At 48.5% G+C, this 22,044-nt stretch overlaps 2 protein-coding genes across 3 annotated transcripts in view; one reads left to right on the top strand and one right to left on the bottom strand.

The window, feature by feature from the left end:
* Positions 1-993: 993 nt before the first annotated feature.
* Positions 994-5,880, bottom strand: LSM7 (LSM7 homolog, U6 small nuclear RNA and mRNA degradation associated). Its single transcript, XM_048499086.1, has 4 exons — positions 5,750-5,880; positions 4,313-4,403; positions 2,094-2,165; positions 994-1,762 (listed from the first exon to the last, which is right to left on the bottom strand). The coding sequence occupies exons 1-4, from the start codon at positions 5,771-5,773 to the stop codon at positions 1,620-1,622; spliced, it is 330 nt and encodes a 109-aa protein (XP_048355043.1). The 5' UTR covers positions 5,774-5,880; the 3' UTR covers positions 994-1,619.
* Positions 5,881-6,026: 146 nt separating this feature from the next.
* The window catches only part of SPPL2B (signal peptide peptidase like 2B), a 36,925-nt gene continuing 20,907 nt past the window's right edge, over positions 6,027-22,044 (top strand). For both annotated transcript variants that reach the window (XM_048497411.1, XM_048497413.1), the window contains exons 1-5: positions 6,027-6,158; positions 15,045-15,164; positions 15,297-15,479; positions 18,817-18,906; positions 21,045-21,184. In XM_048497411.1, coding sequence (XP_048353368.1) covers positions 6,093-6,158; positions 15,045-15,164; positions 15,297-15,479; positions 18,817-18,906; positions 21,045-21,184 — 599 coding nt within the window. In that variant the 5' untranslated portion in view covers positions 6,027-6,092. The remainder of the gene's footprint in view (positions 6,159-15,044; positions 15,165-15,296; positions 15,480-18,816; positions 18,907-21,044; positions 21,185-22,044) is intronic.

Below are 22,044 nucleotides of genomic sequence, written 5' to 3'. Positions count from 1 at the left end.
GACTACAGAATTGTTTCCCAGCACAGGATCTCAAGCAAAGAAAGGTTCGCAACACTGGCTTTTCAGATGCTTTAATGGGAACTGCTCAACAATGACTCTCAGACCTTATTTAAAATATTTCACAACTGCTTTTCATCAAAGTTGAGACTGGTTCTGGTGGGTTTTCCAGGCTGTGTGGCCGTGGTCTGGTGGATTTTGTTCCTAATGTTTCACCTGCATCTGTGGCTGGTATCTTCAGAGGTGTGTCACAGATAACCCCACCTGCAATGCAATGCACTCAAACACACCTTTGCATAGCAAGTTCCACCCAAACACTTAATGATTGGTTCCCCATCCTGGGACATGGACAATATACCACACTAAACTTTCCTTTCTCACATAGGCTCATTCCGCACATGCAGAATAATGCACTTTCAAACTGCTTTCAGTGCTCTTTGAAGCTGTGCGGAATAGCAAAATCCACTTGCAAACAGTTGTGAAAGTGGTTTGAAAATGCATTATTTTGCGTTTGCGGAAGGGGCCTTAGACACAGTTTGAAACAGACTTTTCTCTGTGATACACCTCTGAAGATGCCAGCCACAGATGCAGGCGAAACGTTAGGAACAAAATCCACCAGACCACGGCCACACAGCCCGGAAAACCCACCAGAACCAGTTGAATCCAGCTGTGAAAGCCTTCAACAAAGTTGAGACTATTCCCTCGCAATGCAACCTGACTGCAAACCATACAGAGCCAAGCAAAATTAGTATGAAGTTCTGTCCTTTAAATGTTGGTTGGTTAATTTGTTCTTTAGATAAACTTTCAAATCTGAATTACAGCTGTACCAGAGGACTCTCACATTATTTATATAAATGTCGAAAGATGGCTGGATGGGCAATTGGGGACAATGAGCAATTGAAAAAAATAATCATGCTATCCTAAATCACTTCTACAATTTAATGGGAACCATCTAAACACTTTCAAATATCAAAGCAGCAATCTAGAAAACAAAGATATGTTCAGAAATTAACTTTTATTTCAGAATCCAGGAATTCTCCTCCAAACAGGAATAACAACAGAACGCCCTGAAAAATTCCACCAAGGAACTATTCATTTGAACACATGATCCAAACATTAGCGCTGCCCTTTTATCTGGAGCTCAAAGAAAGCGGATAGGACTTCGGTTCCATTCTCCTAGTCCTTGCACTGTTCTAGGGATGAAATTCTCAGACACCGGCAGTTCCTAAATGAACGTGAGGTACCGGCAGTAGCTTAGGATCTCTCATCTTGGCCCAGGAAAGAAAAGAAAAAAAATCTCAACCATCTGCTGCTAAAATATTATATTTAGTCTCCTCCTGCTGTGCAGCTGATGAAGGTTACTGCGGTCAATACTGAAGTGATGGATGCTGGCCTGAAGAAACCAGAGAGGTAATTTCCTCATGTGGGAGTTGAACTCCTTCCAAATGAACTTTTTTGTGAGTTGGAGTGAATTGGAGTCAGTGCCAAAACAAAAATAAAAAAAAATAATAAACCACAAACAAGGTCCTTCTGTATGAAAAAAATACAAATGTTTCCCCTTCCAAGGAGGCTTGGGGCGAGGGAGTTAGCTTTGGCAGTCCTCCCAAGGGTTCAAGAAGAGGCTAGCCGTCCTGCTGCTGGATAAACGGGTTTGGAATGGCTTCCATCCCATCCTGAGGACAAATAAGAACTACAGATGTGCCTCGGCAGACTACCAGTCCCAGCTGACGGGTGTCCTCCGTGAGTTTGTATTGGTCATCTGGATCTGAAAAGGAAGCCCAGAATCTGTTATAAGGCTGAGTCCTAGCTATCGGCATGCTTAACTTCAGACTCAAGAGAGAACAGAAAGCATTCAGATTCTCACCACCAGTCCAAAGGTGGAGGATCATTTATGACGATCAATCCAATCCCTTCGTCCATGCATTTTTTAAAGAAGGAGTTTGGGGCCACATACACCCAGCTGGAGAAGGATGTTCCAGAATAAATAACAGGATCATCTCTGGTGAAGTGAAACCTTCTGTTTGGAGGCAGGAACTCAGAGACCACTGCCCCCTACTGCCACAACTATATTCCACTTCATGTGGCCTTGTACATACCTCTCATGTACTCGATGGTACCATCCAACACGAGGTTGAGAAGGGGGTCAAATCCCTTCAAGACACCGCTAGCTGTTGGAGAAGGAGAAAGAAAAGATCCAAAAACTTCAGTAACCGTCTAGAGCTGAATGTAACTTACAGGTAGAGGCCGTGGCCCAATGTAAGCAAGAGCAACTCAGGCAGAATGTATTGAGAACGGCTGCATGGCTCCCGGGAGAGCTGCCATCAGTGGGATTACACCAATAGTCTGACTCATTATGAGGCAGTATCATATTTCTTTCTTTCATTTATACCCTAAAGTGCTTCTCCATGAGAACCCAAAGTGCCTAACATCGGCCCTTTTTGCACAAGTCCCTGAAAACATTTTGCAAACTTAAAAAACAAACAAACCCGTTTGTCCGCACTCATCACCTTGAAAATGCTTCCTGGCCACCATTTTGTGGTCATTCCAGGTTTTTAAAAAAAACTTATTCCAAGATTTGTAGGTGCAAAGCTTCAAAGCCTCGTGCTGCAATTCTCTAGGGGTTGTGTTTACATAGACACGAACCCCCGCAAATTAAAAACTGACGGAAACGCAGTGTGAGACAGCTGGAGTGAGCTCAGAGAATGGTGCTGACGAGGAAGTCAGGGGACTGCAGAGAAGCGTGGGAAATGTTTTAAAGAGACTGCACAGCAAGTGAAAAAGAGTTCAAGATGTTATAAAAAACTGCTAGGGAACACCATGCAAATAAAACATTTCAAGGCTAGAAATAAAACATTTTGGGCTAAAATCCGTGCAGAACTCCATGGAGGAAACATTTTATTTCCTGCCTCAAAACATTTTGTGTTGTGCAGAAAGGGCCATTGTTCTCCTCTGCTCCATTTTATGCTTAACTGTCCTGTGAGATAGATAAGGCTGGCACTGAGCTTCCATAGCAAAGTGGGTACTGGAACTCGTGTCTCCCAGACCCTAGTCTGACAATCTAACCCAGGGGTCTGCAACCTTTACCACCCAAAGAGCCATTTGGACCTGTTTTCCATGGCCCCAAAGGTCTAACGAGCCGGAGCCACCTCCGGTTCGGCCCCTCCACTCACCTTTCCTTCCAGTGGTGGGAGGCAGAGGCGCCGGGCAGGGAAACACTCTCTGCCCAACAGAACAGGCCGCCTGCTCCGTGGGGCTGAGGGGGGATGGCGGCCGTGTCCTACCCAGTGCCACCACCTCTCGTGATGCAGGAGGCAGCGGCGCCGGGAAAGGAAACCCCCTCTGCCCGATGGAGAAGGCAGCTGCCTGTTTTGTGTGGCAGAGGTGGGATGGTGGCCGCAGCCGGCCCGGTGCTGCTGCCTCTCGTGTTGCGGGAGGCAGTGGCACCGGGCAGGGAAAACTCCTCTGCCTGACGGAGGAGGCAGCCGGCTGCATGGATGGCAGAGGGTGGATGGCAGCTGCTCTGGAGGGACATGACCACACTACCCTCCAACCTCCAGGCCACGCAGAGCTGCAATATAAGGCTGAAAGAGCCACATGCGGTTCCGGAGCCGCAGATTGTAGACCCTGATCTAACCACTACACCACCCTGGCTCTCATATGTTCAGATATGTCCATTTTCCATGGTTGCTCATTGCGTTTCAGAGTGTGACAGCACTCACGCAGGTCTATACTACTTTACTACAGCATAGTGTTTGAGTTCCATAAGATCACATGGTGTAGCTTAGAGTCTCTCTAGCTCAGTGTGCTTCCTTTACCTGGCAACAATTCTCCAAATCTTCACTCATAGAAAGCCTTTTCCCATCACCTCCTACCTGAGTTCCAAACGGGTCCATTGTATGAATTAATACTCAAACTCGACCTTTATTAGGCATCAAAAGTATGAATGAATACAAAGGATGGATTTGATCACTGAATTATGGGCTCTTTTGACTAATGGCACAAGTGCGTACTTTGCTTGAATGCATATAAAGTGGTTATATACAGGTGCAGGCTAAGAGTCCCCTTACCTTAAAAGTGTCTTCACTCCTCTGACTAGCTGTGATTCTGGAGCACAAAAAGGTCTTTCCCACCAATTTCTCCCTGAGATCTCTTTTAGCTGACAATTTTCAGAAAATCTGGGAACTGACTGCATGCAAACCAGGTCTTCTTCCACTGAACTATGGACAAATCCCCAAGTTCTGGATCTTACAAGATGCGATGGACACAATTTCATACCAGATATTTTGTGCAGAACAAGCTCAAGAATGGAGCTTACCTTCCCGACCACCTTGGAATTTGACACGGATGGTTTTGTCAATGTACTTGGAAAGGTCCAAGATGCTCTCTTTCTTCTTCTTTTCTTTGTCCTAAAGTCAGAAAGGGAAACGACAGAAACAGTATGAGACACACCATGAAGGATTAGACCAATGTGGACCCATCTCATCTGTCATCCTATTCCCACAGTGATCAACCAGATGCCTATGAGAAGCCCACAAGCAAATCAAGAAGAAAATGATTACCCCTGCTGTTAAGCTTCTGATGAGACAGTGCTCAGAAATACAGTGTCCCCATACATGGAGTCTCATTGAAACACCATAATAAGTCTATGATCTAGTCCTATGAAACCAACAGGCATCAGAATAAAGACTGAAACAATATAGTACAACTTCACTCAAGTGCCTGACTTCTGGAACTCACTGCCACAAACGATGCTGGCCAATAGCAGAGAAAGATATGTCAGATTTATGGTTATTATAATTGGTTAAGAGCCACAGCAGCCATTCCCGCCCTTGTCAAAAGAAAAGTCACAGAAGCTCAGAAGAGCCTCTATGCTGAGGGGCAGCAGATTGTGATGTAGGGGTGTGAGATTTCCACTCTTTGCGTACAGCCTATGGACTTTCAGTGGGAAGAAACTTCTGGACTCAGATGGCTGATTAGTGCCTGACCCAATGATGCTGCCTTACAGCCTGGATCTGTCCCATCTTGCCTCTGAGGCAGGGAAGGTTCTTCCCTCACTGAAGCCCTCCTACTGGCTCCGAGGTAAACTGCAGGCACTGAGGAGGGCAGGGGCTGTGGTACTGCCCAGAGGGCTGTCTCCTGCCACTTGCTCCCTTGATGCCCCCCTCTCTCCATGCTTCCCTCTGCAGTGCTGGTGCTCTTGATCCTGACCCTGAAGCACCACTAGAAGGAATACTTGCCTCAGATGAAGACCGGGACATGTAGGACACTGTGATCCAGTACAATGACAAGGGGGACGGCGAGAAGGCCATGAAAGCCTATGCCATGTCAGCCCTGTGGAGCCAAATAGGGCCTCCAGAGCTCAAAGGGAGAATGATTGTTATTCGCCAGAGGGCAGTCATGGAGACGGTTGTCTACAAACCCTGCTCTGTGTAAGGCATTTTGTTCTCCTGCATATTCTACAAAACCCATAAAGACTGGATGTCTCCCCCCCCGTTAATGATCACCATCTGGTGCTTAGAGGTAGACTGCTTCTGAACATGGAGGTTCCACTGGGTTAGGGACAACTACTGCTGAAGGACGGGACTAAGGTGGGCCCACTGGCCATACAGGAACGCCAAATGTGGAGCCCACGCCGAGATAAATTTATTTGTATATACCTAACTGGGCATGTCCCCCTCCATTTAAAATAACTCTTCGCTACGGCTCCTTCAATCCTATCTGCCTCCCTTTCCCTGTTTCCCCGGCCACTCACCGCCATCTTGCTTTCCACAGGCATTCCGCCCGCTGACTCCGTTCGCGCACGTCCCTTCCGTTCCCGCCAACCCCTTTCCTCCAATCACCACCACGGCCTGGACCCGCCGGCCCGCCCCTGCCTTGAACACATCCGAAGCCGGGCACAACCGCGACTTCCGGTTTCACCTGTGTGTGAAAAGTCCTTCTGTCTCCCAGGACCATAGAGAAGGAGGGAGCGGCTTTTCTGGGTTAGGTTGCTGGGTAACCATCCTTCTGACTTCCGGCTGGGAGCGGAAGTGGGATGCCCTTGTTCCCTCCCCCCGTTCCCTCCGCAATACCAGCCAAGACAATAGGAGGCGAGGATGGCTCCGAGGGGGCCGGCTTTGCTCGGGTTTTGGCTGTTATTTATGCTGTTCTGGGGCGACCAGGTGAGAGCGAGTCCTATCCCCCGCCCCTTAAAAGTCGGCTGGGCAGCTGCAGTTCCATTTCGGGTCTGGGTGGGAATCCTGCGGCAGAGAGGGCGGAGTGAGTGGAAGGCCTGCGAAGAGCTACGTGGAGCTTCCATGTTCACGAGCAGTCTACCCCAGTGCCCAGCCTATACAGGGAAATTCCGAAGGCAGCTCTGGTAGGGCGAGGCTGGGTCCATTTTGGTCTGGTGGTGCACAGCAAAATCATGGCAAAGAAAGGGTTGTCGGTTAGCCATGAAAAGTCTGGACATTTTTTGTTCAAAATCTGAACAGTTTTTGTCCAAAGTCTGTGGATCTCTGCTGGGTAGCAACATCAGAGGGGAGATATTTGCATAGACTGCCTGTAAGTTTTAATATTTGGTTCCTGCTCGCTGTTGGAAAGAGGATGCTGGACTAGATGCCAGCAGGCAAGTTCATTCAAGGTTATCAATGGGTAGTAGGTGCAGAAGGGGAATGGAGCCTCCACGCTCAAAGGCCGACTTCCTTTGTATGCTGAGTTCTCCGAATGTGGGGTAAGTACTAGGAGAATCCAGAGAGGAACCCTGAGGGCTCAGCTCTGTCCACACAAATTCCCCTCTTCCCATGACAGCAAGCTATGCACCCCTGTTGGGAAGCCTCCAAGCAGAGCATGAATGTGATGCACACCCCCATTTGTCTCCTTGGTATACAGGGGAAGATTGCCTCTAAACCTGGAGGCTCCTTTTAGCTCTCCTAGTGAGTAAACGGGCAGAGGACTGTTGCTGGTATGATTGCTGTTGAGTACAAGGTGTGGGACAAGAGGGACCTTTGGTCTGATCTGGCAGAACTATTTACATGATTGTGTTGGAGGGCAATTTGAGAAATTCCTGGAAGAGGAGATTGCTGGAAATAACTTGCTTAATAGGACCTCCATGTTCAAAGGGAGCTCATTTCTGGATGCCTGTTGCAGGGGCGGGGGGAAGCTGTTGGGGAAAGAAAACACCTGGATTTTCGGCCGTCCTTCTGTAGAAAACAGTGAAGGTTCCCAGTTCCTGTTTTCCTTCAGGGCTGGGTGTGTGGTTCCTTTACTGCACTTACTAAGGCAGTGTTATCTCCACCCCACTCTGAATGTACACAGTTCTCATGCAGTGCTGAGCTGAAGGCTGGGCTGCAAAACATATCCTGCCTCTGGCATCTACTCATCTGGATATCCTTGGAGACACCACTGCAATTTCCCTGTCTGTAAAATGGGTTTGGCACTGCTTTGCCTCTCTCAGCTGCTCTCTGAGGAACGTTGGTGAATCTGTGTCATCGTTGTATTTGAACTCCTGGTTGGTCTTTTCTGTGACTCGTAGTGCTTGCTTTGGGAGCGTTTTTGGCTTTAGAAAAATGAAAACCTAATAAATAACTGTGTTGAAAAGGCACCATAGAAAAAACTGAAATGAAACAGGCCAGGCCAGATTCCAAGTCGGCTGGTCATTTCGGCTTTCTGGGATTACAGATTATACCTTTACTCAAACCCATCCCCTTCATTCAAATGGACGGCAGTCTGTTGGGAGGGGCACCGGTGCGATTTAAGACTGAATTGGTGCTCCTTCGCTGCGCTGAACATTGGGAATGGCGTAGTTTCGTCCTGGCCCCCATTGCACGACACCCTATCATACTGGGCATGGCATGGCTGGAGGACCATAACCCATCTATCCACCCCCAACAAAGCCAGGAACGATTTCCAGAACTTAGACACAAATTGGGGGTCCCGATCCAAAATTATTTTATCAGGAGCAGAATGCAGGCGGTTGAATAAACAACTTGGCCAACTTTGGGGCGGTGGGGTAACTTGAATCCAAGACCAGCCTGAACCTCTCCCCACCTTCAAATGAAATAGAAAGGGATTTGACAGATAGATTCAAGTCTGGTAGCAACTTAGGGACCAACAAGGTTTTCTGGGTGTGAACTTTCACAAGGTACAAGTCAGGATGCAAGGAAGGGTTTCTCTCCATTCTTGTTTCTGGTCAGCTATCTTCTGGTTTGGATTCTGGCTCCTTTTTGCCTTCTCTATGCCAGCTTTCAAACGGCTCAGGTAGATTAGTTAGCTGTCCCTTTCATTTCACAGATGGAACAGGAATGCTTCACACATCTCAACTCAGACCTTTTACCAGACTGCTCTGATTGATTTGTGGTTGACTGGGGAGGGGGGAACACCTGTCCCTTCCAAGTCTTCTGCTGCACCTTGAAAGAGATGCTTCTGGTGCTGATGCCATTACACTTGTCGGCAGCATGAGGCTGAAGAGCGTTTGTTATGGGCCGAGCTACAGGGAACAGCTGATAAGAATTACTGTTTCTGGCTCCTCCTGATATCACAGACTCAGTTTCTCAGTCTACAAACGTGTACAGTGCCCGTTTTGCAGTCACTTTCACAAACATGGGAAGCTGCCTTGCGTTGAGCCAGACCATTGGGTTCATTTAGTGCTGATGGGCAGCAGGGTCTTGAGAAGAGAGGGGTCCTTTCTGAGCCCTGCTGCCATTTCCTGAAGATGCCAGGGACTGAAGCTGAGCTGGGCAAACAAAGCAAGTTCTTGATCTCTGAGTTAGGGGCCTTTGGGCAAGAAGCAGAAGAGCAAAGCTGCGGCCTTTGCTCATAAACACAAGACACTGTCTTATACGCAGCTGGACTGTGGGTCCATTCAGCCTTGTACCTCCTCGGACCAGTGGTGGTCCCTTGACAGAAAAAGAAGCTCAGCATATATATATAAAGCTAACAGTGACTTTGTTAGTCACGCCCTAACGCAGCGAACCAACACTACTGGCTCCGCTTCTTTTGCACATGGCCCTTTAAGAACCCAGAGAGCTGGCCTCTATCTGAGCGCCTCACCACCCTGCCTCTGTTTCCTGACTGGGATAGCCTCCTTGCCCCAGTTCTGCCTTACCCAAGCCAGGACTGTGCATGTCAACCAGCCTCATGGACAGCGGGATTTGCACTCTGGACAGTTCTGTTGTGGAATGGAAAGGGTTACATTATACTAAAAAAACAAGACACCACCATATAACAATGTGAATTGAAAAGGGAAAGAGGGATTCCATTTGACCACCCCAAAAGGCTATGCTGCGGATCATTGGACCTGCATGGACATCTGTGTGGGTTGCGGACTGTGATGAGAAGGACAATTGCCACAGCAACGTGTGGCCGGGCCCCGCTAGTGTGTGTGTGTATCTCTCTCTCTCCCTCTCTCTCTCTCTCTCTCTTTATCTATCTATACACACACATATATATACACATATACACACACACACATATATACACACACATATATACACACCCATACACACACATATATATACACACACATATATATACACACATATATACACACGTATATATAACACATATATACATATAACACACATATATACACATATATATAACACATATATACATATAACACATGTGTAACACATACATTTACATATATAATATATAACATATAACACATATATAACACATACGTATGTATATATATAACACATACATATATATAACACATACATTCAAGTTGTTAAGATTTCAACCAAACGTCTCTATTATTCTTCATTATTAACTCAAATATCATTGGCTAGCTTCTTAACTCATAAAATTTTTAGCTAATCTTATCATACTATACTCAGTCTACATACCTTATAGGAAAACCGAAACAGATAAGTAAACCAAAAACCTTTGTAAACATTAATCTCACAATACGTCAAATGCTGTCTCGAAAAATTCTTTCAATAGTAGCCAATCTTCTTGTACCTGCTCCCCCAATTTTTTTACTTTTAATTGTGACCTCTCTGGATCACCCATAACAAGTTAACGACTAGGAAGGAATCTTAATTTTGCTTTTTGTGTGACCGATCTTCTGCACGTTCTAATGCTTGCTTTGTCTACACCGATTAAAGAGAACAAAGAGAGGGAAATGTACATGCCCAGATCCCGCCATCAGCGGCCTACCTTGATTACCCTTTTAATTGTATCTTAATAGCTGCTGAGTTTGCTGCCAAGTGGTTATGTGGGGTTTAGCTTAAGCGATCAAAGTCCTTCGCACATGGCAGCTCAGTAATCTTTACAGGCAAGTCTTTATCCCTTTGTAGCTGGGCCAGGACTGGGCTTGAGAAAGGGAGCGAGAAGGCCTTAAGTGTAGCCAGTGAGAAAGCTCATGGTAGAGATGAGGCCCGACGCTGCTTGGCTCATAGCTCTCGCTCTCCACTGCTGCCCAGCCATCTGCACAGGTGCCATTAGCATGCTCTTCTTTGCCCCACTGGGGATCAGCCCCTTGCAAGATAGTTGGAACTGAGCTTGATTCTAGAGTCAGTGTGATTTAGTGGTGAGCATGATAAACTAGGTTTGGGGGTGGGTGGGGGCGTTCGTTATTTCTTTTATTCAATTTATAGGCCTCCCTTCCCTGTGTGAGATCAGGGTGGCTTACAACTGTAAAATATAGCAATAAAATCAGCAAGATATAAGTCAGTACTCTGGCACCATTAATTTCAGAGGGATAGACAAGATTTATACCCTAATAAAATCCACCTGCACACAGGGAAGGGAAAGATAAAGGAAAAGTTTCAATCCTCACTCCCACGTGAACTCACTGACTGACCTTGCGAACATAAGAACAAGCTTACTGGTTCAGACCAGAGTCCATCTAGTCCAGCACTCTGCTACTTACAGTGACCCACCAGGTGCCTTTGGGAGCTCACATGCAGGAGGTGAAAGCAATGGCCTTCTTCTGCTGCTCCCAAGCACCTGGTCTGCTAAGGCATTTGCAACCTCAGATCAAGGAGGAGCAAGATTGGTAGCCATAGATCAACTTCTCCTTCAATCTGTCCAAGCCCCTTTTAAAGCTATCCAAGTTAGTGGCCATCACCACCTCCTGTGGCAGCATATTCCAAACACCAACCACATGTTGAGTGAAGAAGTGTTTCCTTTGATTAGTCCTAATTCTTCCCCCCAGAATTTTCAATGGATGCCCCCTGGTTTTAGTATTGTGAGAAAGAGAGAAAAATTGGTTCCCTCTCTCTGGCCTACCTCACAGCATTGCTGCTGTTGTGAGGGTAAAGCTGAGGAAGGGGCATGATGGACGAATCTTTTTTGGGGAGAAAAGCAGTGTATAAATATCTGAATAAATACTAGGCGGGAAGAGGACTCACTGATTATCTCTGCAAAGTGATGACCCTAAAGCAGTGATGGTGAACCTATGGCACGGTGCCAGAGTGCACACGGGTGCACTCGCGCACAGAGTTCATCATGTGGGAGGGGAGTGGAAAATCACACACACACATCTAGGCTGGCCTGGGCATGATCCTTTACCTGGGAGTAAGCTCAGTTTCTGGCAGTGGGGCTTGCTTCTGAGTAAACCCTCCTAGGATCGTGATTCACCCATTTGAAGCATTGCACAGTTTCTTCATTAAGCTTACTCCTGAGTAACATACGCCTTGGAGCCAACCGTTTTTTTCTAAACTGAAACCTCAGAATTCAAGTTAAATTGCCGGATTGGCACTTTGCGATAAATAAGTGGGTTTTGGGTTGCAATTTGGGCACTCGGTGTCGAAAAGGTTCACCATCACTGCCCTAAAGGCAGGGGCTTTGCAATTCTGGTCTCCTTCTCTCCCCAGGGGTCTGGTCAACTCAAGCCCTCTGCACATGCATTCTTTTTCTTCCCACCCATGCCTTGTTGCTTGTAGAGGGACAGCGTGGTATAGTGGTTAAGAGCTGTGGAGTCTAATCTGGCGAACTAGGTTTGATTCCCCGCTCCTCCGCATGAAGCCTTCTGGGTGACCTTGGGCTAGTCATAGGGTAAACTGTTTGGGAGCCAGGCCACTTGTTGCCATCACCCCCCCTCCCCGGTGCGGCTTCTTGAAAATGCGTGAAACTGCCTTTGGTGTTGCCTACTCAGACTGGCAGCTGCTCTCCAGGGTCTCGGGCAGAGGTCTTTCACATCACCTGCTGCCTGACCTCTTTAACTGGAGACGTTGGGGATCGAACCTGGGGCCTTCTGCGTGCCGAGCAGACGCTGTTCCGCTGAGCCACAGCCTGTCTTACCCTCCGTCACATTGGCTGGGAGGATCTACCCCAGGCCAAAGGGCTTCCCCTCGTACTTGATGAGAAGACAGCCAGGAGCCAATTCTGCAGAATCACGTGGGATCTCCTCTCATTTAACTTCGTGCGAAGGGCAGCGTTCCAGGAGCATTGATTCTTTTTGCTCCGCTTCCTCTCACTACTTGTGGTTGTGGCGGGGTTAGCAGGCTTGAACGTAGCACCAGTCAGGGTGAAGGAAGCATTGTTCTCAAGTCAGGCTCCCAGCTGGCAAGCCCTTCTTTCAACTCAAGGTGGGGGTGGATGATTTTTTGGCAAAGTTTAGAATAGGGGTCCTGGATGCAGACTGTACCCAACCCCAACATTTGCCATTGTCATTCTGAGCCATTTTAACCAGCCCCATGCCTGTAGGATGGCGGTAGACACCATAGGTAAAAATCTGCTCCCACGTGTGCCACACATTCCATTGTCCTGGCAAAGCATTCAAAACGTGTCTGGCGCAGTTTGCTGTTTTCTGGCTGGCGTCGTAAGTGCAGACGGCATTCACGTCTCTCTCTCTTTCGTGACTTGCATCACAGTACTACTTTCCTTGGGCAGGGTCCACACGTAGGACCGAAGCAGACCTCTGAAGAGCTGTCTGTCTCGCAACCGTCGTTTCCAAGTGTTCCTGTTGCGATAGCAGCGAACGAGAACGCTTTTGAAACGTTTTGAGAGAACGGCAATTGCGTTTGTATTTTAAGGGATCTATTGTTGAAGCAAGCTTTGACTGGATGACCCAAACTAGCCTGATCTAAGAAGCTAAGCAGGATCAATCCTGGCTGGTACTTGGATGGGAGACCACCAAGGAATACCAAGGTCCCCGTGCAGATGAATGCAATGGCCTGTTTCCTCTGTGTCAGGCGGGAGCCTGGCGTCAAGCAGAGTTGCACCAGGGGGGATGGGGAATGAACAAACAGATAGCAAAATACTTTTGCTTTCCAGGGCCAGGCAGCTTTATCTCAGCCTTCTGACCTTGAGTCCATCCCGCATTCCTGTCTTTCTTGCCTTGTGTGGGATGGTATTATGGGTGAGGGAGGGGGGAGGAGGATCTGGGATAGATATATTGGGGTTGTTTGAATGTGCCAGCAGAACTAGCTTTTTCCGTCTACCAATAAAGGCTTCTAGTCAAGTCAAGTCAACTTCATTGTAGAGCCATTACAATACTACTACATTAAAACATCTAATCCAGCTTAATATACGAACAGATTAAACATTTACGACTAAAAATCAATTATGTGGACACTAAGTTCCTCACAATCCCCCTTCCAATGTGTCTAAATTGGATTCAGACATATCCTATACAGTTTTTAGTTCAATCGTTTACTCCCGTGCATTCTTGTTAATCTTTGAGGCTTCCAAAGTGAAAAGGCCAACCCTATAGTAGTGATTTTCGAGACCGAGTGCCCAAATTGCAACCCAAAACCCATTTATTTATCGCAAAGTGCCAACATGGCAATTTAACCCGAATACTGAGGTTTTAGTTTAGAAAAAACGTTTGGCTCTGAGGTGTGCATCACTCGGAAGTAAGCTTGGTGATAGTCGATGGCTTTGCTTTGAAGCAACCATGCAACTCTTCCAATGGGTGAATCACGACCCTAAGAGGGTTTACTCAGAAGCAAGACACATTGCCAGCAACCGATCTTACTCCCAGGTAAAGGATCGCGCTTTAGTTCTTTGCATGAAAATCAGTGGGGTTTAACAGCTCTTAACAGGGTTACCTACACTGCTTGCCCAAAATTAGGTCTTAGGTTTAATTCTAATAATCAAGCCCAGCGGCCCAGGCCAGCCTAGATGTGTGGGGGGCAACCCTGTTTGTGCGTGCCCACAGAGAGGGCTCTGAGTGGCACCTCTGGCACCCGTGCCATAGGTTCACCACCACTGCCCTATAGGATATGTAAGGATCCAAATCTGCAAGGAGAAGGTATATTTTATCTGACTCAGAATACACCTGGGACAGAGATATAAAACTGTGCAGAAACTTAGCCTTAGGCTCTGCGTACAGGGGGCAGTTCAGTACATAATGAGGTAGATCCTCTACTTCATGTCTGCAAATACAAATTCTTTTTTTAACTGGTATTTGAGCATATCTAACTTCTAAATAATTTGTTGGCACCGATTGAAATCGTAGTGCTGTCAGAGCCAATAAAGGCTTCTAATCTAAACCTTCACGTTGCAGAGCCTGATTTGAGTTCCAGATCTGGGGTTTGATACTCTGTTAGTCTCTTGCCTTGCACACCCGATTGGGTCGCCGTAAGTTGAATGCTGGCACTTTACATGCAGAAATTTAAACTGCACTTTGGGCCATGATGGCTAAATGGAAATCTGCCTGTTTAGGGACAGTCTTTTGAGTGCTGTTAGTTGCCTCCATGCCCTCGTGGGGTTCCTGTAGGGATCTGGCCACTGGCCAGATCCTAAACGCAAAGGACCTGCCTCGGCATAATCCAGCAGGGCCCTTTTGATATTCTCTACCATTTTCCCACTTGGGAAGGGTCAGAGGCTGCTAATCTGGTCTGGACAAAGAGTTGCAATGAGTTGGGTCCTGTGAATCCCTTTTATTAGCCATGACACCTCTTTCCAATGTAAGGAATTTCTCCCTGCTGCCTGAGTCGATCTTGTACTGGCACTAGCCAATCAGATCCATGGAAGCCAACCTGCTGCCTGCTTATGCTTCAGAATTGCCCACGGTGGCTTGTTTCCATTACCCCCCCTTCTGCCCTCCTTCAGATTGCCCCACCTGTGTTTTCCTTCGTCCTGGTTGTCAAAGGATCACCATTTTTTTCCAGGTATCCTGTGAGTATGGCATGGTCCACGCCTTCTCGGAGAAGGGGAGTGCCAAAGGCAAGGATTACTGCATCCTCTTCAACTCCCTGTGGGCTCCTCTGCCCCACGACTTGGGCAAAGCCGTGAGTTTCTTCCAACCGACGTGTATTTGACCCTCCCCGGCAGGTGGGCCCTTCTGGTGGCTCGTCCTGGCCGTAAAGTGCTGCGTGGGGAGCAGCAGGTAAAACATCTTTCTCCTTGCCCTTCTCTTCCAGTCCCTCCTGCAGCTGCAGAACCAGACGGTGTCGGTGTTATGCTCGCCTTCCGACGTGCCCGAGGGCGGGTTTAGCAACACGATCCCCATGGTGATGCGGGGCAACTGCACCTTCTATGAGAAAGTGAGGCTGGCGCAGATTAATGGTGCGCGGGGACTTCTGATAGTCAGCAGAGAGAGGCTGGTGAGTTGTAAAGGAACGTTCTCAAACTATCATGGGGTGGGGGAGTTGTGTGTCTGCAGGGCCACGGTAGTTCCCCACCACCTCTGACTTCCATGTTGCCATTCCTGACACACACTCCCTTTAAGATCCCACCGTTTGCAAATGTTTTGAAGCAATAAAAAAGTTTCATATTGTTTGGGTGTTGTGGGTTTTCCGGGTAGTATGGCCGCGTTCCACTAGCATTTTCTCCTGACATTTCACCTGCATCTGTGGCTGGCATCTTCAGAGGATCTGATGTGCCAACTTGGGATAGCACATGGTCAAGGTAGCTACAGCTTCCATGGAATTTCAGGTATTTATACTCCATTTGCTTTACTAGCATCAGATCCTCTGAAGATGCTGGCCACACAGCCATACAAACCGGAAAACCCACAACACCCTAGTGTTTCCGGCCATGAAAGCCTTTGACAATACATTTCACATTGTTTTTAGTCTTGTACAGGAATTTGGTGGAAAACAAATGTGCGCACAATTTGTGTTTTGACCGCTGCTTTGGAACGCGTCTACAACGCGTGCCAAGCAGCTCTCCTGCAAGCTGGTGCTTTGGCGCCTTTTTAAAATAAACACTGATTGTAATAACGTTTAATTTCAAACATTGCAAGAATGGAGCTGCAGAGCGTTGCACCTTAAAATATGGACGCGTATCCAGCAGAGGGGGAAAAAATGAAATTTTGGAAAAGAGGCTCCTGAGTCAAAGGGGGAGCTGCCTGCCAAGGCTGTACATAAAGAACGAGTCATTCGGCTTTTCAAAGGTTGACAAACAGATTGCCATTCGAGTGTCAAAAGATCCTTTTTGGGGGTGGCTCTGCAAGAAGTTTAGCCTGACCACCCACCTGCAGTTTGAGACAATGGGACGTACTAGCATGGTTGTCTGCCTTCCAGGCAAGCCTCGGAAGCTGGCCTGTGTGACCCCTTCTCATTGCAGATGGTGTGTCTTGCATTTCCATGACACAGTTTGCTGTTGCTTCCTAACTGGCTTGTGTAGGGTATATTTTCTCTGCATGCCAGAGTCCTTCCTCGTGAGATTTGCGGCCCTGTTGTGCAGGGAGAGCACAAACCGGTAATCAAGCATTAAAGGGCGTGAACTTCTAAGACTCTTCTTGAAGAATATAATATTACAGCATAGAACTGTGGTGGCGAACCTTTGGCACTCCAGATGTTATGGACTACAATTCCCATCAGCCCCTGCCAGCATGGTCAATTGGCCATGCTGGCAGGGGCTGATGGGAATTGTAGTCCACAACATCTGGAGTGCCAAAGGTTCGCCACCACTGGCATAGAAGAACTTACCCCAATTCAGGATCAGGAGTTCACAATATGGTTCGTGTAGCTCTTATCCATTTGCTGTGATGCAAATTAGCCTAGGGAAAATTTCAGAGTCTTCTGTGCAATCCCTGCATCTTTCACACATGGTGCTCTAGACAAAGAATGCACGATTACACCTGATCTGGATGTGCCCTGACCTGGATGGCCCAGGTTAACCCCATCTTGTTAGATCTCAGTAGCTTATCAGGGTCAGTCCTCTTTTGTATTTGGATGACAGATTATCGAGGAAGTCTGCAGCTGTTATGCAGAGGCAAGCAATGGCAAACTATCTCTGTTAGTCTCTTGCCTTGCAAACCCTATGGGTCCCTGGGCAAAAACCCCAGTCACTTTTAGAAACACTTGGTGGGCACCATGAAAGGTTTCAGTGAGTGCCAAACTGCTCAATAAACCAGTTTCCCCTCTCTCCCCTTTTCTGTCATGTACATAATCCATCCCTCTGATCCGCATGTTTAACTATGAGCTTGGCGGTAATGATTCTATGCTCTGTCTTTGCTGCTTTACTCCTCTTCCCAAAGCTCATGAAAGCAGTCTTCTGTGGACTCGCAGCCCTCCAGATGTTGTAGACTACAGTTCCCATCATCCCCTGCCAGCATGATGCTGGCAGGGGATGATGGGAACTGTAGTCCATAACATCTGGAGGGCCGCGAGTTTGACACCCCCCCTGCCCCCCTCCAGGCCTCCAGCCAGCTCCCTGCTTATCCAACATGCTCCTTCTGCAAGGACACGATGAGCAGCTCTGCTGGATCAGGCCCAGTGTTCCTCCAGTCCAGCCTCCTGTTTCCCTCCGTGGTCAGCCAGATGAAGCAAGCAAGTCTAAAGCATGAAGCCTTCCTCAGCAGTGGCCTCTTCAGCACACTGCTTCTGAGCATGCAGGCTCTAACAGCCGTTGATAGTCCTGAGAGAGCCAGCTTGGTGTAGCGGTTAAGAGCAGATGCACTCTAATCTGGAGAACCGGGTTTGATTCCCTGCTTTGTCACTTGAGCTGTGGAGGCTTATCTGGTGAAGCAGATTGGCTTGTGCACTCCCAACACATGCCAGCTGGGTGACCTTGGGCTAGTCACAGTTCTTCGGAGCTCTCTCAGCCCCACCCACCTCACAGGGTGTATGTTGTTTGGCGAGGGGGAGGGAAATGAGATTGCCAGCCCCTTTGAGTTTCCTTACAAGAGAGAAAGGGGGGACATAAATCCAAACTCTTCTTCTTCTGTCTTCCCAACCTTAATCTCCTTTTAAGAGCCAGTGGAACGAGCTCCACAAATTAGTAAAACATGGTCTAAAGAAGAAGAAGAAGAAGAAGAGTTTTGGATTTATATCCCCCCTTTCTCTCCTACAGGAGACTCAAAGGGGCTTACAATCTCCTTTCCCTTCCCCCCTCACAACAAACACTCTGTGAGGTGAGTGGGGATGAACTGAGAAGCTGACTTAGATCCCAAGATCTCAACCGGCGTGTGTGATAAGGAATGTACAACCTGACTAATATCCCGAATTCCCCAGATAAGCCTCCACAGCTCAGGCGGCAGAGCTGGGAATCAAACCCGGTTCCTCCAGATTAGATACACGAGCTCTTAACCTCCTACGCCACTGCTGCTCCTAAAGAAACATTTTCATTTGTCTATCTTGAATGCACTGCCCCTCTGCAGCCTCTAATTCAAGTAGGAGTCAATTTTTCTTGCACAATACCCCCCCTCCAAGTTTTTTTCATGACTCAAAAGGCTCCAGACTCTTAAGCATTTCCTTGCAGGGAACATGCTTCAACCCGCCGATAATTCTGGAACAGTTGGAAATACTCCATTCAGAATGGAATACATCTAACCAGCTACTGCTGGAGAAGAGAGGCTAATTAAATCGTTGGCGGAAAAGGTTATGTGGCCTGGATCTGATTGGAGCGATCTGCAAACAGCTATGTTGTGTCTGTGCAGCCATTCAGTTCTTTCCTCTGAGTCTGCCCTCACCCTTTTAATTTTGGTTCCTCCAGGTCCCCCCTGCTGGCAACCGGAGTCAGTATGAAGAGATTGACATTCCCGTGGCCCTTCTGAGCTATGCTGACATGCTGGATATTGGCAAGGTAAGAGATTGGTCCACTCCGTGGTTCATGTCACTGTTCTTTTGGAAGTTAGCTGCACATTGTGTCATCAGCAAGCATTCAGTGGGCCTTGAAAGTCCTTCTGCCTATCTGCGGGGCGACGGGTTGGGTGGGACCCTTCCATCATAGACTCACCTAGCCATAGAGAACACCCTTGATAGATATATATCCCCAGTCAGCAACTAGTTTTTATTTATTTTCTTATTTGGTTTTTAGCAGAAGCCCTCGCCTTTTTGAGCCTGCAGGCCTATTTGGAATTCAGACACAGCATGGTAGGCGCAGCAACAAAATGGCTACCACAAAATGGCTGCTGCAGGAAGTGGAGCCAGCCACAGAATGATTGCCACAGTTTAAGTTTAGTAACATAGCGCAGATCCTTGTGCTGCTGCTGAAGCAACATTAAATGAAATCTGCACAGCCAATCAATTTTCCAGCGGTTCATCAGAAGCTGTCCTGGGCCAAAGCCCTATCTGGCCCCACCCACCTCCTAAAAACACGATGAGTGCCAGAAAGGGTGTTTGCAGTCATTACAGTGCCCGCGGGCACCACATTGGGGACCCCTGGTTTATAGCCTGCCTTTCTCACGTAGGCCTTTTCTGCACGGCCAGATTTGCAGGGCTGCATCGGCATGATTCACAGCCGATGCAGCCCCCCAAATGGCTTCCTATCTTGTCCGGGCTTTCATCGCTCTGAGGAGGCCGGGGGGACACGCCCCCATGGCCAGAGCGACGGCTGCCGTGACGGAGGCCAGTAGGCGTGTCCCCTGGCCTCCTCAGAGCGATGGAAGCCCGGACAAGGTAAGAAGCCGTTTGGGGCTGGCGCAGGAAATATGCCGGCTTCCTCCCACTGCCGTTCGCTTGGCAACAGGTGGAAGCCGGCATATTCTGAAAACCTTGCTCCCTGAGCGAGGTTGGAATACATCGTTTGGGGAGGGAAAGAGCGGCACTGCATCGTTTTCGCAGCACCGCCTGTGCGAAGCGCCCCCCCCCCCCCCCAACAATGTTTTACCGGGTAGGAATCAGTGATTCCGGCCCGTGCAGAAAGGGCCAGTGACAAAAGGTGTGGAGGTGACATCTCTCCAAAGGCTTGGGTTGGCCTTGGGGCTTCCTGTTGCTAGGGAGGGATTTGAGTATATTGGGAGGTTCCCTGGCAAGGGAATTAGGCAAATGGTGTGAGCTCCGTTCTGTGGCTGGGAGCTCAGCCTTCAGCCTTTCCCTTCCTGCACAGACACAGTCCTGCCGTCTGGAGAGCCACAGGAGGGGTTTGACGTTTACCTGTTCAGTTAGTAACGCCGCAGACCAGTAATCCTTCATATTTTGTCTTGGGGGATTCATCGTGTTTCTAGAGATATGAGAACTGTGAACTGTTAGTTAGCTAATTTGGGGAAAGTGGAAGGGTCTGGCATGGTGTTGGGCTGTGTGACTTTCACCGCCTTAGTTGTCGACACCTGATGCTGGAAATCTGACCTGGGAGTCATGGTTCAGACAAGATTCTCACTGAGGGGGTAAGCCTACAGTTTGTGTTTCTACAGCCCCACCTCCCCTTGTAAAAAACAAAACTGAAATGGCGCCAGAGACCAATTTTGCAGTGTAAATCAAGGGTCCCCAATCTCTTTGAGGCTGCAGGCCCATTTGGAATTCGGCCGCAGCAATCAAAATGGCTGCCACAAAATGGCCGCTGCAGGAGCGGACCACAAAATGGCTGCCCCAGTTTAACTTCAGGAACACAGCACATCCTTGTGCTGCTACCAAAGCAACGTTGTTGTTGTTTTTTTAAAATCTGCACAGCCAATCAACTTGCCAGTAGTCCATCAGAAGCCCTGTTGGGCAAAAGCCCTATTTAGCCCCACCCACTTCCTAAAAACACTTGATGGGCACCAGGAAAGGTGTTGGCAGGCACAGTGGTGCCCCTGGACTACCCATTGGGGAGCTCTGGCATTCGTACTGACATAATCACAGGCTATATTTGACACCTCCCTTCTCAAATAAAATGCTTTGTGACCCTGGGGGAGTTTGCTGGAGGTCCCGGCAGGTGTGAGCAAAGGACGGCCTGCTGCTGCTGCTGCTGACGCGTCTGCCTGGTCTTGTCTCCTTCCTTTCCCGCTCCCTATGCTTCTGCAGAGTTTTGGCCGCTCCGTGAAGGTGGCCATGTACGCTCCCAGCGAGCCGGTCTTGGATTACAACATGGTGATCATCTTTATCATGGCGGTGGGCACGGTGGCAGTCGGCGGCTACTGGGCTGGAAGCAGAGACGTGAAGAAGTGAGTGGCGAGGGGACGGGAGCAGGACACTCCAGCCATTAACGATGTGTTCTCCGTAGCCAATTTGGTGTCGTCTGGACACCTGACGTGTCAGACCTTCCATTTTGCCAAGCGGACCGGGCTGATTCTAGTCGTGCTCGCAGGCCGCTGATTGGTTGATCAGATCTCCGCCTCCTTTGTCAGCTCTGTGCCTCGGTTTTGCCAGAACCCGGCCCGTGCTGTAGAACGCTCTGCCATTCTCTCTGCTTTGGCGTCTCCAGTTACCCCTGTGTTTCCCCCGTGACCTGAACCTCCTCACTTCCGAGGTGGGCCGCTCTGATGGCAGAGACTTTTCCTGCTCTGTCCTCATTCATGTCACAGCATGTAGCACTTGTGATTGAGTTGGATCCCTGTGCTGGTTCAGCCCCCAGCTGGCTGACTCGGAGGCGGGTGACTGTGCAAAGCCGCCTCAAACTGAGCCAGACCATCTGCTCCATTTAAGCCCTGGTCCCGTCTTCTGTCACTGGCAATCAGCCCTCCAGTGCTCTAGGCAGAGAAAGGTCTTTCCGATCACTGTTTACTAAGAGCCTGTAACTGAAAAGGCTTCCAGGGATTGAACTGGGGGGGGGGCTCTGTATGCAGAGAGGAAGCTCGGCCAGTGAGTTATGGCCTCTTGGAGCTGTGGATTTTTGCTCATGAAGGTACGAAGCTGCCTCATGTGAGTGGCATCGACTGTCTAGTTCAGTATTTTGTATCCAGGCAGCGACTCTCCAGAGTCTCGGGCAGAGAGAAACCTTCTCTGGTTTCCACTGCCTTGAAGTGGCCCAAGGGACCCTCAGCATTCTGCTCTATCCCTGGGCCACGTCCACGTCCTGGGTCGG

This window comes from Sphaerodactylus townsendi, linkage group LG05 (assembly GCF_021028975.2).
Source record: "Sphaerodactylus townsendi isolate TG3544 linkage group LG05, MPM_Stown_v2.3, whole genome shotgun sequence".
Taxonomy (NCBI): domain Eukaryota; kingdom Metazoa; phylum Chordata; class Lepidosauria; order Squamata; family Sphaerodactylidae; genus Sphaerodactylus; species Sphaerodactylus townsendi.
This window is presented reverse-complemented; position numbering and strand designations above follow the sequence as displayed.